Source organism: Battus philenor, unplaced genomic scaffold (assembly GCF_028537555.1).
Source record: "Battus philenor isolate CCGP_79_NKW_IND1 unplaced genomic scaffold, ilBatPhil1.0.hap1 SCAF_4, whole genome shotgun sequence".
Classification (NCBI taxonomy): Eukaryota; Metazoa; Arthropoda; class Insecta; order Lepidoptera; family Papilionidae; genus Battus; species Battus philenor.
In genome coordinates, this window is record NW_027181704.1 from 12039669 (window position 1) to 12057181 (window position 17513).

At 32.0% G+C, this 17513-nt stretch overlaps 1 protein-coding gene across 1 annotated transcript in view; it reads left to right on the plus strand.

The window, feature by feature from the left end:
• Tmtc3 (Transmembrane O-mannosyltransferase targeting cadherins 3) overlaps positions 1-17513 on the plus strand; it is a 318860-nt gene that overhangs the window by 258704 nt on the left and 42643 nt on the right. Inside the window, exon 2 of the mRNA XM_068771763.1 lies at positions 9367-9503. Within this exon, the coding sequence (XP_068627864.1) occupies positions 9367-9503 (137 nt within the window). The remainder of the gene's footprint in view (positions 1-9366; positions 9504-17513) is intronic.

Below are 17513 nucleotides of genomic sequence, written 5' to 3' on the forward strand. Positions count from 1 at the left end.
AATAAATTTTAAAAAAATGGGGCGAGGGATGAGAGTCGATGCGTGAATATAATGTAAATGAATGCTGTGAGAAAGATAGAATATATAAAGGATAAAATAGGAAAAAAGAGGGAATATGTGAAGGGTGAGAGAGGGAGAGGGTGAAAATAAGAAGGTTTATATCCTTGTACCAAAAATAAGATGCGGAAACGAGAAGCCCCCAATAACGGAGGACATAAAAAAAGAAAGATAGTCGCTTAAGAATCACTTATTAAATATTTACGTACTTAGCAAATGCTTGCCATTAGTATGGATACAAATTAATTTAAACAAAAAATTATTGTCTCATGTAATAAATAAATATATATATGTGTGTGTGACCTGCTTAACTCTGCTGTAACATCCCAATTTTTTAAAAAGAGCTTAATCGTCGAATGAAAGTCGGTTGAGCAGCCTTCGGGAAACGGTAAAACAAATTCTCGTCTAATATCAATCAGAGCTCAAAGATAGTTTTGAACCAATGTGTATTACCAGTGATGACTTACGGCAGTGAAACGTTGTCTTACATTTCGAGCGTCATTGAAAGATCTATACGCTAAGACATATATTAAAAAAAAAAACATTGAAACATCTGAGGATAGATATTATATAAATGAATACAATTTCTGTTATAATATTGTGTCACAAAGAAATTGAACTATAAAAGTTGCACAAGACTTTTCTAATAACGAGTGACATAAAAAGTTTCGAGACTACTCGCATATATGCAGAAAGGTCCAATTAGACTAGATTATGAGAAACAAGAATAATATTTATTCGTTCTTTTACTGAAAAGGTATTTCGTTATTTTTTTAATGCACGAAAAACTTTTATGATATTATACACTTTGATCTAACTTTAATGAAGTCGTAAAAAGATAAAAACTTGCAAGTTTTTAAACTTCGAAAAGGCGAGAAATTTTCTAATTTGATTAAATTTTAACTAAATGAAAAATAAACATTAAGGATTTTAAGTAAAATTCTAGATCTTAATCATGCCTGTTTGCCACGTCGTATAATCAATTTTTGACATCACATTTATATAACTTACAGTTGCTATCCGGAAAATTGTAAGTCGCGTATTTAGGTTACCAATCAATAAAAATTTCATTCCAAGTTTGAATGATAATGAGGATTGCATATGTTATAAGTTAATAAGATTAGGAATCGGATAATCGGCTCCATATTTTTCTGATGTATTTTTTCAGGAGATAGCTTCAATGTGTAACTATTATATTAATAACCAGAGTTTAATTTTATAATTAATAATTTTATAATTAAATTAATTTATCTTTGTACATACAAGCAGAAGCAGTTCGTCTCTCTCACTCGCACAGGTAGTTTTCTATCTCTCTGGCTCATATCCAAATTGCATTTCAATTGTTTAGTAAATTTTGCATTCGAGTTATAAAGCATATTATTACCACTTCACTATCCCCATGCTTGGTAGGGGATGTATATGCTGTTATAATACCTACCTGGATAGTGAGACAGAGATCTACCTTGCACTAGTCAATCAAATCAAGAGTACGTAGCAATCACACAAGAAAGTATTTTCCGTAAGAGGAATTTCCAGTATGTTTAACCTATTGATTTTCTATACTTCCTCAATAAACGTCCGAAATCCTGTCACCTAAACGTCAACGCCTTCATTGAGAGTGATATATTGGTTGCGTTTTATTATATAATACAAAGGGGATCCCTGTCAAAATTCTCGTATCCTTTAAGTCAGAATTACATTGTTATTAAGTGCTGCGTCATTGCACGTTTCATAACATTCACCACGTACATTGCAGACGTTATAAAAGTCTTATAAAGTCTAATATGTGCCGTCATCCCTCGACGATGTTAACCAACCCAGGCCGATGAAATTTATATACTCATTGTCTTGAGAAACTTATTTACACTTGTCTTATAATACATAATAATTAATATCTCTTAAAGAAGACTTACTGAATTTATAGAAACGAAATTGTGTCTTTCGATCCAGAAGTTTCTAGAGTTTATTATTTAAATTATACTATTGCATTACTATTCGAAATATGCTCTTACTGTACTTCAAAATTAGTCACTATTAATTGTTATAAAGCTTTATTATATTTTTTTGTAATTAGTTATTACATTTGTAATTAGATATTTTTATTATTATATATTAATATACATTTGTAATTAGATATTACAGTATTAGCTAGGCGTAGAACCGCCCCCAAAGATATCTATGGGGGATATTCTATAATCGCCACGCTTGGCAAATAGGTTGGAGATCGCAGTGTGGTATTACAATACGCAAAGCACGCTGCTCTGCAGCCCATCTTCTCGAAACTTGTTTCTGAATTTTAAATACTTAATTGATAAATTATGCGTAGTCAGTTAAATTAATTTAAGACTAATAGTGGGAATAAAGTTAAATGTTAACCAAAAAAACCATCTGTTTTCTCATATGAAAATGTAGATTCAATTCAGTACACGTTTCGTGAGATTGTGAATTTGGATTTAAATGCACAGATTTATCTCCAAAAAATTCGTCGTAACGTTCCGCCGAATTTTATTATACAAGAAATTTTATTTTAAACATTTAAAGTATATATTTAATTTATATATGTAGATAAAGCATCCGTGATTGCAGTGTCAGGTCTTGAACCTTTGATATCTTGGATTTTTGTAAGAGAGCGGACGTAGTCGATCGTAAAACTCGAGTTATACAATTGCATAGTCCAATATCTTCGCGAAATGGTTGCTCCCTGCACTTTCTACTCGCAATTTATATTCCTAATCTGCTGCACCGTTCTTTCGCTATAACAATAAGTGGATATAAGAACGCACTTGTTTTATATTCTCTCTAAAACTTTATATAACGCTCTCTTTCACGTGATAATATGACGCCATTCTATTTAGAAATTTCTTAAGTTTTGTTGTCTAATATTTGCAACAGTTATTTAATTTTATATGGGTAATGATTTCGTAAGTCTCTTACCACGAGGGTTTTTCAACATCATCGCCTACTTCTTCTTTACAACCGATAAAATCCTACAAGGCATAGGCCTCCCGCAAAGATCGTCTAGATGACAGGTCCTGCGATCCTCGCATTCAGCGACTTCCGACTATAAATAGTACACGGGAAGTCGCTGGATGCGGGCCGATGACGAAAATATGATTTTCTTTCATATTTTTGTTTCTTGTAATACATCTTTTTTATGTTCAAATCTCTTTTCTACGTCTCGTATCTGTAATCTTTTTTTCGCATATTCTAACAGCACTCAATCTATAAATCAACGCAGATCGTGCGATGCATTACATATAAGTAATAACATTTTGTAAAAATACATACAATTAAAATAAAAAGATGTACATATAAAATTACTTAGCTGTAAACTGCTATTATTAAAATTCTATACATTAACTAACTTTGGCCATGCAGTACATTTTATATAAAAGTTTTTACTCATACATGAGTAGTGGTAGCCCGGCGGTAGAGGATTGAGACTTGCGATCGCAGATCTCGGGTTCGATTTCCGGGAAAGCAGTCGTATATATAAAACTTTTGAGCATTAATTATATAGGATTGCCACTGTTTACAAATAAGTTTCCAGAAGATGGGCAGCATCGTCGACTGCGTACCATAATATCACACTGCGGTCACCAACCCGCCTACCTACCGTGGTGAATATGGTACATCCCCGCGTAGATATCTTTGATGGAGGCTCTTGCCTTGCACGGGGTGTCTATAAGTGTCGCTTTCGACTCACAGCAATGTTTTGTTAATAATTTTTTAATCTCAATGTCTCTTAGGTTTGTGCTCCAGAGTTCTATTGTTATGGTGTTTGATTACATTTTTGAAGACTTTGTTTTTATTAAATATCACATTGTCACATTGCAGTGACTACGTACTATTAAAACGCAGCAACAACACAGAGCTGAAGTATGCTATCATTATTTTGTGTGCAACGTTTACTTTGCAAAAGATAAGAGTATACAAAAAAGTGGACGCGGTAGAAACACAATGTTTTAGAGAAAACCTCAGCGGCAATGTATTAAGCGCAAGCTACTCTTTTTACGTATAAATCACAGTTTTTGTTCACTTATTGTGTAGCTACGAGCCACAAGAGGGCAACTATGTAGAAAATTTCTTTTACGTTACTTTGTGTTGCTTTAACACAGATAGCAATTCGTTATCAAAAGTCGTTTTGGCCGAGATTGTGGTAGACTTTTTGTAAGTCATATTAACAACGGGTTGGGTACGAAAACCTTTATTCAATCTATTTCTAATATGGCTCAATGACAAATAGTTTCCTATCTGAACTCTTTCTTTGGTATTTAATTCACCATTCACATCCTTGATAGTTTTACGGTATTATTTAGGTCAATTTTCACTAGATCGTATCGTAGTACAACTAGAAGAAAATGATTAATTTTTTTTTAAATATCATTGTCTATTTAATTGTTTATCAACACTTTTTTGTACACCATAGTCAATAAATAGAGGTAAAAAAAACAATTCATATGGTACAAGAGGCGGTCTTATCACTCAAGGTGATCTCTACGAGACAATTTCTGGATAGAGATGAGAAAAACAAAGGAGAGGGCAGTTTAGGGTGTACGTACATATATATATACGTGGAAATGGTATTACTGAAATACGAATAATTAAGAGATTTTACACAATATCCTATATTAAAGGCAAAGGAAATGCTCTTTTACCATTTATTTAAATGTTAAAATTGATGCATTGTACCTGGAATATTCAACGGTGTAATCTTTACAATGTGGTCCGTTTGATTTGACACGTCAGTTATATTAATCTTTTATATGTATACATAGATGATATTATCCACCCTAAATACATTGAAAGACATGTGAGCATAGCTGTAGAAAATCAACGCTCTTCAAAACCGAAACGGAGCCAATCTTTGCAGTCTTAATATCATTTCTGATTGTAAAAAATTCTCGCTTTGGCTTCTCAATACTTTGTTTATATTTTGTCAAAGATTTAGCAATACTTCCCTATTAATAATAAATTTATGATATCGTTACATTGATTTAGATACAAAAAATTCTGCCTATACTCTTGGTATGGCAAATATTGTAAATGCCTATTATGGGTGTACATACCAGATAATATATTATGTTGTAAATACGCTGCCGTGAGAATATTAAAAAAGTACCATTAAAATTTTTGTTTTGCTCTTACTGCGTCGTAACAAATTAGTTAACCGTATTGCACACATAAAGGAACAGTTAACCGCTTCGCAGAGGCCAGTTTAAAACACAAACGGTTAGTGCCCGGTAATCTCTTCGCTTTGACCATAATTAATGGAAAGCTGCAATGCTAATTGTGCTAACATCTGCATATCATCAAAGGATGAACGTTGAATTTTGAGACTTGTACAACTACTATGATAGCCTAGTACAATTTATGCGAATATAAAGTAACTATAGTATTCATTGTACATTGCCTTTTCATTTTACTCACTGCTATTTATTGTCTGTATTAGTTATTAATAGTTTGTACCTTGAGTCTCGAAATAAACGAATGTAGAACAATAGCTAAAGCTAAAAAAGATTGTATGAAGGAACAGGAGGACCCACAAGAGCATGATGTATTCATTTCTACTCCATATTTATATTTACATGCGAATCCTGGATCCTTTAGTTACAAGGCAAAGGATAGATGCATACAAGATGAGTTTTTGACAACGAATGCAATTGGAAAGAACTCAAAATAAGTATCCGATTAATCACAGGTTACTTACGTAGAATCCTCAATTACTTCAGCAATATTGCATGGAGGAGCTGAAAAAATTGAAGAAGTTGATAATTGTCAATGACATAAGAGGTAAAAGTCCTAAAGAACAGTCACGTATTCTCTGGACTGACAGTTTTTCTGAACACAGCTACATAAGCATGCCTTCATAGTTGTCCACAAGGTAAACGTAGAAGTTAAAGTGGTAGAGTATGGTCACGTACTCGCTGGTCTGCCTCAGTTACAAAAGCGTAAAAATCCTGAAAGAAACAGCGAAAATGATACATGATTGGCCACAATTTTGTCACGATGAGACAAAGATTCTTCCTAATACTTCTTTTAGCATAGTTTAACCCTAATAATATTGCACGTCCATTTAAATATTACCTTTCCGTAATTGATTAGAATATATGTAGTGCCTAGTGAAGAGTGATTTTTAATTCTTGTTTTGTAATTCTGTATTTTTAGGAAATAAAATATATCAATTTTATTATTATTATTCTATTACTATTGTTTCTGCTCGCAAAAGATAAAGCAAAATAGTAAGAAACAACTTAGATGCTTATGATTCTGCTTTTTTACATTGATAATAAATTGTTCTACTAATGGGAAGTTCAGTGACAAAAAAACGATAAATGTTATTGTAGAATTTTTTAAACCAGGGCGCGTCTAGAACTCTTGTATCTTTAAATAAAACAATGCCATAACAGGGGAGCTCAATCTGATTCTAGTTTTTATCTAACAGAGCTCTGGCATTCTTTTCATGTCGTACACAAGTAGTTACTACAAATGATCCGATATGAAACAGAATGAATAAGTAAAAATTCTGTATGATAGTTTACGAAAACCTCATTGTATTAGTGTGGACGTCTTTCAGCTGTGTAATACAAAGCTTTTAAGTTCTTTATTTATAGACTATGTAAAATTATGTTTAATTATTTTAGGCGCTTAAACCGTGAGGCTTTTGACGTTATTATTTGTGTTGTATTTAAGAATATTTATTTCACTATGGAAGTAACCTATAGTGTTTACTTTTGTTACTTTTAATGGTAACACGGGACCCAGCAACGGTCAATCTGTTCTCCATTAAAGTTGTAAACTCTGTAATTACTGCACGATTTACAAATAAACAAAGGGACCAAAGTAAACGGACGCTTGTTTAGCTCTGGGCCTTTTAATTATTACAAGGTATACCCTTATTTATGTGTCATTCCTTACCAATATACATTTTTTTCATTTATTAAAAGTAAAATGTTACTTAAACAAAAAAAAGTTACAAATTTGGACGGTAACGAAATTGTTTTCTTGCTTTTGGCATTGGTCGAAATATTCGAAGTAATATTAAAAAAGTTCAAAGACTATATTATGTTTGTTTCTTTTCGTTGATTGTAATAAGGGCTATTTTGTTGTCCATGTTCGAAACATCATCATCGTTATAATTTAAAAAGATGAATTTAATCCTTCACAAAATACAAGCCATAACTTTAAAAATAATACAAATACAATATATATTCGCTAATGTTTACGGACAAAGCAATAAATCACACTTTTTATTGATTATATCACAGCGCATCTGGTAGTGTTTCACGCACTTATGATATTGTAATTATATATTAATAACTGCATTATATTAACATACAGGCTACTGCAGCAGTCTTCTTACTGTCAATTATCATTGGCCGGTAGTAGAACAGAAAAAAAACATATTTCAAAATAATAATTTTATTTATTAATTTAATGTCTTAATACTTAACGTCTTAACTAACAAAAATAAAATATCACTTTTGTAAGCTTTAAGATTTTTATCATCATCATTTCAGCTGTAGGACGTCGTCTGCTGAACATAGACCTGCCCGCATAGATTTCCAATAAGACCGGTTAGGAATGTCCTGCATGAAGAAAAATAATATTTTTGATTTACTCAAGGTGCGAGCTTAATAAAAATTTAAAAAAGTGAGGAGGGATTAGTGAACCCAGTCTGAAGATTTTAGCTAGGGAACCTTTATAGCGAATTTTTATATAATGTAAAGAAATTAATTTATTTAATAATTCTATTTTGTGTTGTATCACGCCACGCTTATTTAATGTCGATAAAGCAGTGGCTGTTTAACCTTGTGACTTCATAGATGGCGCTGTTAATAATGGAGTTATGATGGGAGTCCATTGCGGTTGCCAGTCGGTAAAGCAGTTGGTATTTGAGATGTTAAATAATAAACTTTAAATGTCTTTACTTTGTTTTTAGGTAGGTTAAGGGTGTAAAATATTAAATTTGTCATTGTTATTACCTACCTACCCTAATTAAAGTTTTTTTTAAATTAAATCTCTGTTTTCAGAACAGCGCATTATTGTGAATTTGATGCATATACCTATATAGTCAAGAGAATTTATCTTTTATACGTGTATACATAGATATATGGTCGTGCTATTTGAAAATTATAGATAATTTTATTCACGAAAGCCGAAGATAATACAAAAATACCACAGTATTGCCTTAAAAGACTATTAACCCCGTTCTAAAAAGCTCGGTTTTAACGCTAATGGTTCAGGTTTATCTGTGCTGTAAGTATCTTGCCGTTCTAACCATAACGAATAACCCGCTATTTGTATGCTTATTCCATTCCTATTTTACAAAAAGATATTTTTACTTTAATATTTTAAATATTCCCGCATTAAAAACTGATTAGACATCTGGCATTAATAATTGGTAAAAAAGAACTCCAATATTCTTACGGTGTCCATTACAACGTAAATTATCGGAGATACACTGTTCCGAAAATTCTTTTATTTAAAATGTAATAAATTCTCTTTATTAAGTGCAAAACTTACATGCAAGTATTTTGGTCAGTTGGTTACTGCAGTAGTTAGTGTAACTAATAATATATAATGCAAAAACGACGTCAAACGGAACCGCAAAAGTCACTTTATATTTAATTACGAAAATATCCCCAAAGCTCTAAATGTAGTGCTTAATTTTTAGACTAATTAACTAAACATGTAAAACGAAAAGTCTCTCTCTGTGAGTTTAATTTTGTAACTATTCTACATTAAACTTGTTGGTAATTTTATCTATGTCGAAAATATTTTATTAAATTATGTTTTTAAAACATTAAAAGGTTTAGATATCTCTAATATATTTTTTCCTTATAACGTATTTTTTAAACCTTAAATCGTATATTATGATGCGTTCAAATGATCTCTTCCTTTTTATCTTAGAACACTGGCTCAATGTTCTATACTCTGTTATAGTATTCGATTACATCTATATCATAATTACTATCTGTCACAATCTTCAAATAACTTTATGAAATCTTTATGAGGGTGACAACGTTGTAAAAGCGCTTGATTTTTAAAAATGAATCTGTTGAAAATATATTAATATTTGTAAACCTTGTTGGAGGGTGTAAATAACGAAATTCCAATTGCAATCAAAAAGCAAGTGTTGTCACTTGAACCCCTTGTACATTCGGATCTCATAAGACATTGTTACGCTTTAAGTTCGGGTATAAGAATATACCCAGGAAACTGTATCGTAGTAAAACAATTCTTTTGAAAAACCCTACTGAGATTATGTATCTAATATATATTTGTAACACAATACATTTGTTTCAGGAACAATCTCACAAGTCTTACCGTCCGTTGACAGTGCTGACGTTTAGATGGAACTACGCCGTGCACGGGCTACAGCCCGCAGGATACCACCTCGTCAATGTACTACTGCATGCCCTCGTCTCCTTGCTGTATTACAGGTAAGCTCACCATATTCATTTTATGACGTGAATTCTAGACTTTTAAGTTCTGGTTTCCTTAAAACACTCGCCCATTTTTCGTTGGAAGAATCTCGCGTCTCGTTTTAGCCATTTATTATCTTTAAAATACTAAAACTTACGCAAAGTACACACGCAAATTTACCTACGATTCCGCGCACTTACTCTATTACTATACATGACTTTACGTACTTATTTGATATATGTATATAGTAACAATCATTGGAAATATATTAATTTTTAAATTATAACTTCTTCGTCAATATCTTCATAGCCATCATTTTAGTTTTAGGACGTCCACTGCATGATATACTCTTCCTCTATGGATTCCACTAAAACCGCAGCCAGCGTCCAGCGTTTCCCGAAGATGTTAACAAGGTCAACTGCCCGTCATATAGGATGTCTTCACTGCCTATCTGTGATCTCCATTTGAGAACATTAAGTTCCCAGTAGTCCTCTGTTCTGCGCGCTAAGCAGCCTGCTCACTGCTACTTATACTTGCCTTGGGTTATGTTGGTTACTTTCGTATATTTTCGTCACTTAAATGTAATTACTGGCACTGATTATCTACACTTAGCACAATGATATTTTTTTAATAAATAATTCTTTTACACTTTTACATACCAACCAACTAGATATGCATGGAACCCTTTTGTTAAGATTATTAAATGTTTAACTGTTTGTAGAATAAACTAAACTAATTGGTTTTATAGCTTGTTTTGCATTTGATAAGTATATTTGATTTGACATTTGATAATAAAGTGAAATAAAAATAGTTTAATATAATTTAAAATCCTCCTGAGTGTATTAAGAAACTTCAGAAACGCTGTTACAGAAGGATTAGTTATAAACATAAAGCTTTAAAGGGGTGGAATGTATAACTCATTTGCTGTTAATTATTTTATTATTAATATATGTCAATCTAAAAATTAATGGTTTCAGAAACAATAAAAAACGTAATGATAGTGTAGTAAAAAGCTTTAACAAAATTAATATTTTTACATATTATGTTTTTATGTAAAATTGTCATTGTTTTTAATGCCTGCACAATTTATAATAGCGGATGTTATAAGCCTGTGGCATTTGAATAGAAAAAAGAATATTACACAGTGATCACTTTATACAGGTTGAGTGGAAATAAGTGCAAAAGCTCTAAAGCCTTCTGCTAATAAATAAGCTATACATTCACCCTTTACATTTATAACCAATCACTGTGTAAATATTCGTTTTCAAAACAAATTATTTAATAGAATTTTTTGCTCTTTTATGTGACAACGCTTTTAAAAAAAATCAATATCTAGTTACAACATGAAAGCGGATTAAAAGAGCGATAGAAATCTTAATTTAAGGAGAAAATCACCTTGTAGGCATTAACCGTACCCGGGCGCGTCTCTTTAACATTCAAAATTTAATAAACGAGATGATGGATCAAAAAGAATTTCCAATTTATTTTCTCTAATCTGACATCGCCCGAAAATATCAAGGTTTTTTTAACAGTCGCTGAAACTTGTTATAATATTTACGTAATAAGAAAGGATTATCCAAATTATATCTGTTATTACTTTTAATGATTCAAATTTTAATATTTAGGTCGTCAGTGACCAGACTTTCATGGCGTATCCTTTATTATGGATATTATAATCTGATTATATCGTAACATTGTTGATAGCATGTTTGTAGCAAAATTATTATTTATAATTGGTAGTGCAAGAATTAATTTTATTTTAAAACCAAATGAAAACCTTTGCAGGTCGATCAAACTTAGCGAAAATAATTATATTAAGTTTATTTGGAATTTTTAACTACAATTTTGTGAGCGTTTACTGCGTTTGTTTTAGTTATATCCCAGTTGTCATCATTTCACGACCCCAAGCGACGTTCAAAATATTAATATGTCCATCAGACAGTAGAAAGTGTAAGCCAATCATTGAAATTACGTAGTAAGGCGAAGGTAAAAGAAAAGTAGTGGACACTTCGATTACAAACGAATGCCATGAGGCCTGTGCTGCTATATTGTTATTCCATTAAGACAGCAATACTTTAAGTGTGTATTTAATTTAGGCTAGAGTGAAGTAATAGTATTATACAAAAGTAAATGCATTATAAACACAAAGGCATTGAAAAAAGAGGTAGTTTTTGAAATAATACGATTATTACTAAAAATTTACTGGGAAATAAAAACATTATCGCGTTCAAAGTCAACTATAAAAGCTCAACCAAAACAAGAACTTTAGATTGCTAACGCGCTATAATCCAATCAGCAGGAAACACAGACAACTGCTAAATTATTCAGGACAATGTCCCACATAATCGCCTCTTTATGGTGACTACCCAAGCTCAAGCGCTGCCTGATTTTTCATGGCTCGTTTCAAATAATTAGTGTTTTTACTATAACATTGAAATTGTACTATGATGAAAAAATTTTCACATCATGGCAAAAATCCAAGTACAGGAAGTAAGTACTTATTTGTATTTTTAGCCTTTTAAAAACTAAATATTAATCCTTTTAAATATCAAAGAATCTTCACAGTGCGTTCTTTATTCACAATGCTGCCGACACTGCAGTACACAAAACTCAAAAAGGCTCAGCGAGGAGGAACACCAGGAAAAAAGTGCATAAAGACCGCCGCTTGTGTTGACGGCGGATAGAACGAAACCGCCTATACTCCTACAGTCTTGCCGTGTGCATACCAAAGGCGCGGTATATCATATCTACTAAATTATCTCTATTATATTAACAATAACATAATAAAAAAAAGAAAAGAAGAAGAAAAAAAGACGTGCACCCGAACAGATTGTGTTACATATATGTTTTAATATTCATTGTTTCTTAATACAACGCTTTATCTGATACGCAAGTGCCAAGTATGTATATCGAATTAATGTGACTCCTTTTATACACAGCCGTAAGAGCTCAATTCAATACTATCAGTATAGGTTTTGTTTAGTATTATATATCGCTATAGTTAATTAAAAAAGCAAAATAAGATTATTGAACCCACGCAATCACATTACTGTGCTTAAACAGTAAAACTCTTTTTATTTAGTGATTAAAAAGTTAAACAGTTCAATAAAAATAGATTACCTTTATTTACCTGTGGTTACCTTTCAATGTATGTGTCGACCTGCCCGGACAGTGCAAGCCGCGGCGGGAAGCAAACTGCTTGAATTAAGCCAGCTTTAATCAACCCGTCGTCCGCCAAATCCCCTCACTTACTGCTAATTACGGACTCTCGCTGCGTCCGACTTAGTCCAAGTCTCGTTCAATATCCAATTTGCTTCTTTAATCACATTAACGATTTTTGCGCTTTTATAATACGGCTTCGATGAATGCAAGTCTAAATTAGTCTCAAGCTGTCTTATTGAATGTCAATTAAAAACAAAACTTATCATTTAGCCACCGGCAATTTATTAAAAGCTTATAACTATTTTCTCTTGCGTAAAATAAGAAAATCTCTTTTTAAAATTGTGTCCTTAATTTGATTCGTCGTAAGAATTATATTCACGGTTTATTAAAAATTATATAACATACAGAGCTAGCGGTGGAAGACTAACTAAGACTTACGATCATAGGTTGCGGCTTCGACTTCATGGACACAAAGTATATAATACACTTTGTGCATTATTTACATAGGATTGCCACTCCTCACAAACAAATTTCTAGAGGATGGGCAGCAGCATCCTCTGCGTACGATAATACCACACTGTGGTCGCCAACCCGCCTGCCAAACGTGGCGATTATGGTATATCCCTTTACAGATATCTTTGGGGAAGGCCTATGCCTCACAGTGGGAGTCTACGGGCTGAAAGGACGGAGGAGGATGTAACATATTGGTTACATATTTTATTCTTGTTCCTGTCTGTTTCTTCACTTATTACAAATAATTCACTTATTTCAAATCGATCACTTTCCTAATTAACCTAATTTCAATTAACTTAATACAAAAAGATTAGTTACAAAAAATGCTTTTCGCATCCTCCAAGAGTATAATAAAATTTATAATGATATTTTATTGTTATGCTATACTATAAAAGTACACGATATTTTCTGTTAGATAATATCTTTATACAGTCTGTGTTTGGCACTAATCGCTTTAACATAACTCCTGAAGAAGCCCCGTGGATGGGTGAAACACGTGTTGAGTGATTTGGCGGTGACAGTTGTGTGATTCGCATTGTTTGCCGCATACGCATTTATCAGCGGGCTAGCAGGAGGTGCACTTTGATGCACGACTACCACTGCATGTGCGGAAGTGCCTAAATATTGGTCCTTTTCTTATATTCTTTGGGTTTTGATTGACGTTTATTTACTCTATGGTTTGTGTGTTAAAAAATATTACTTTTACTATTTTCCCTGCAAGTTCATTTTTTTCTTTCCATAAAATATATGCTCTTTCTATCACAAAAAACATGAAAAAATATTCAAACTGTTATAGCCGTTCTCCTTATTGAGCGTTTAGTAAGACATTTTAGAGATTCTACAGCGCTATTCTTTATTTCATGAATCTTTGATGAAAGCTTTGGAGTACATGCAGTATTTTTTTTATTTATAAAACGCGTACATACCTTATAAGACATATAAGTTCCAATAAAATTGATAATTTTAAATTTAACTTTTTCATTAAAAATATAGTGCACTCATCTAACTGCATTAAAAATACTTCAACAGTTTGCGTGTGTCTGGTCTAAAGTTGTAATATACTCAAAGCGAACAGTGCAATCACATTTGTGTATCAAGCGAAACTCAACGTCGCTGCCTGATATTTGCTGCTCCAAAAATTTAACTCCTAACTTATAATGGAGTTACTTTTAAATTTGACGACTGTCTGCCTCATGCATGCGTTAAACCTAATTTCAACGTTTCGAAATTCTTATTTGAAAAGCAATTTTCATGCATCTATGTTCCTCAAAAAGATTTTTGCATTAGCATTTTATAAAATAATATTATTGGCGAAAGTAGCCTTTGGGACCAATTTATAATTTATGTTCAGATTGAAATATAAAACCTTAAATTTTCGCATATTCTACCTACACGTACTATTTTATTTATTACACTAAACACAAGACCACGTTTGACTAAATGAACATTTGAATCAAAAGAGACCAAATGCGACACACGTCTGTAAATTCGTTCAACTTCCATTAATCTTAATTCGGACTTGACTCAATACAGAGAACAATTCAATTTCATTGTACAAAATTTCCAACAATAAAATTAAACACTAAACTTTGATTTCCGATGGTCTTTGACACTTTCTTTGTCTTTAGTACGGTTTTTAACATATAGTTCTTAAATTAACTATCGCTAAAATAATTTGTTTAGGTCAAGTAGATCAAAAATTTTACTTTATTATGACATAAAACTAGTTGATGTTTATCAAAATGTACAATGTAACAATGTAAACATACAAAAGATGTTAATCTGGTGGTAAAAGATACACCCAACTCATTAAAGTATTCCAACCAAAATTGTAAAAATACATAAATAAACTAAATCCTGTACGGCGTACGTATTTCTCTTATTTATCTAGTTTTGGACCCTCTGATTTACAGTTATATATGTATATCACTAGCTGTCGCCAAGCCTTTGCGTGGCCCGTACTGATATTTTTCATCTTATTTTATAAAATTCATTCTCTCCAATATTTAACCTTATCTAAAAATTACTCCCTCTAAAAATTATTCCCTCTCTACTCAAGTTTTATTCATATAAGAGCTATACTTTGAAAATATGCAACTTTTATTGAACACTCATCAATCACCTTTTTGGTAAAAAATTTGTTGGGAAAAACTGTTCTTTGTTAACCACTAGTCGTCCAAAAAAGTATTTCTACTAAATTTCAAATCTCTAACTCATTGTTCCAAAAATATCGTACCGATACCTTTTATATACTTATAAATTAGTAGTATACCAACAACTGCTTTTTGGCAGCAGCAAATATCGATTTTTGCTAATGAGTCTATCCACTAAGTTTATAGATTTATTTTGACTCTTATATTCGCCTAATTAATAATTTTATTTAATACAATGCAAATGTAAAAACAAGGGCCATTAAATTACTAAGAATTCACTTGGTTTTTTTTTCGTTAGTTAAATGAATACCTTCCGATTGGTTCGTCTCAATGGCCCGCACGCTCCATAGATGGATTTCGGTGTCCGGTTAATTATTCACCCCTACATGCCTACCAATTACAAGCTGTTGCTTTTTACGATCGAAATGAACTCATACACTTTTTATGCACCGCCCGTATCAGCTAGTTGTAAACTCTTTAACACTCGGGGCCTCCATTCTGTTAACGATTTAACAGCTTTGTTTGATTTTTCATCAATTTTTCTACCATCATCTCTCTTACTTTGTCTATATAATGTATAATGTACTCATCTTTCGTTTCTAGAAGAAATAATATTTATCAATTAATTTAATTTAAGCTTACTGTTTCGGGGTAAATTTTCTACCATATATGAAATTTTCTTTGAAAAGAATTTAATCAGTAATACCGGTTATTAAAATGTCATTGTACAGAATGAAAAGCATTTTATCAATATGCATTTATCTTTACTTGAATTACTTATTTACAACTGTATATAAATTAAAAACTTGTCATTAATGGGCTTTAAATGTTTGCGTCACCTATTTAAAAATTTACTGATTCTCGATAAAAAAAATACAGTTGGATTGTGATTTAGGTGAAAATTTTCGTGACTAGTATATCAAACAAGATTAGTTAAATCATATTTTTTAAAAGCCAAACTCTCATATCGATCAAGTACAGTTTTATCTTGTTTATTTTTGATCGCGCGTTCTTTATAGAACTGCCGTAATAATGTTATAGATGAGATGATATTAAGAACCTTTCACATTCCACTTAATTCTCCCTATCCGAAGCATTTCTCATTTAGGAGCAATATTATCAAATTCACCATCTCATTTTAGGCGCAGGATGTCCAATACTGGACATAGGCCTCCTCATAGATTTATAACTTAGACCCTGGGGAAGCGGTGTGCTTTTATCGTCTTCCGACAACTTTAACAAGTTTCTTTACCCGCCTTGTGAAAAAACGCCTTGCACTGCACTTGACTGTTCGTAGTCCCCGCAGCTGTTCTGCGTGCTATGCGACTTGCCAATTCCTATTTCAAGTAATTACAGCTATTACCTAATTTATAGACGTGTTATTTTTACACCGTTACATATATACCGAACAGTGAATGTTATGCAAGAGTCCTTACAGATAAGGCGTGGCTTGAATCCTGTTTTAATCAATCCAAAGTCAGCGGTATCTGTGTTACTACTAATTGCGGATACACATTGTGTCCATCGCGATCTCAACCGGGATTATACGCAATTTTCTATTTGCTATCTTAATCTCGCACAGTTCAAGAGGAACTTCATTTAGAGTATAGGTTTATTTTGTTAGTTTTATTTCCTGACGCTAGATTTATATATATATTTTTTTTTTTTTTTAATAAATTTACATCACAGTTTTATTTAAGAATTTATTCAAATTATGGTCCCCTTTGGATAGACATCATTCATAGTGATCAAAAGATAATTGTTCAAAACTGGCATCAATAAGTGCTTTCATGTAATGATATTCTTCAAAATAAAATTAAACTACGAATGTGGAAGTCATATTTTGATATGAGTACAGTCTAACTAACTCAGTACGAATTTTTCTTTTGTGAACATTTTCACGTACATCCCTAATACTGTTACTTTTGTTGTTATTTAGAGCAATTAATTTCCAAGCAATTTTTCTGAAAGTGAGTTTTTTTACTGGTTTATATTTGATGAACTTCTTAAATTAATTTCATGATAAATCTGAGCATTGCTAATTGGAAAAACATAGTTTTTTACTAGTTACTATTTCGGTGGATCCTAGAAAAAGCTAAAACTTGCTTAGCTTTTTGTATCTATTTCTAATATAACCTCGTGTACATGGATAATTGTATTTTTCTCATAAATTTTTTATACCCTCGAAGAAGGTTATCT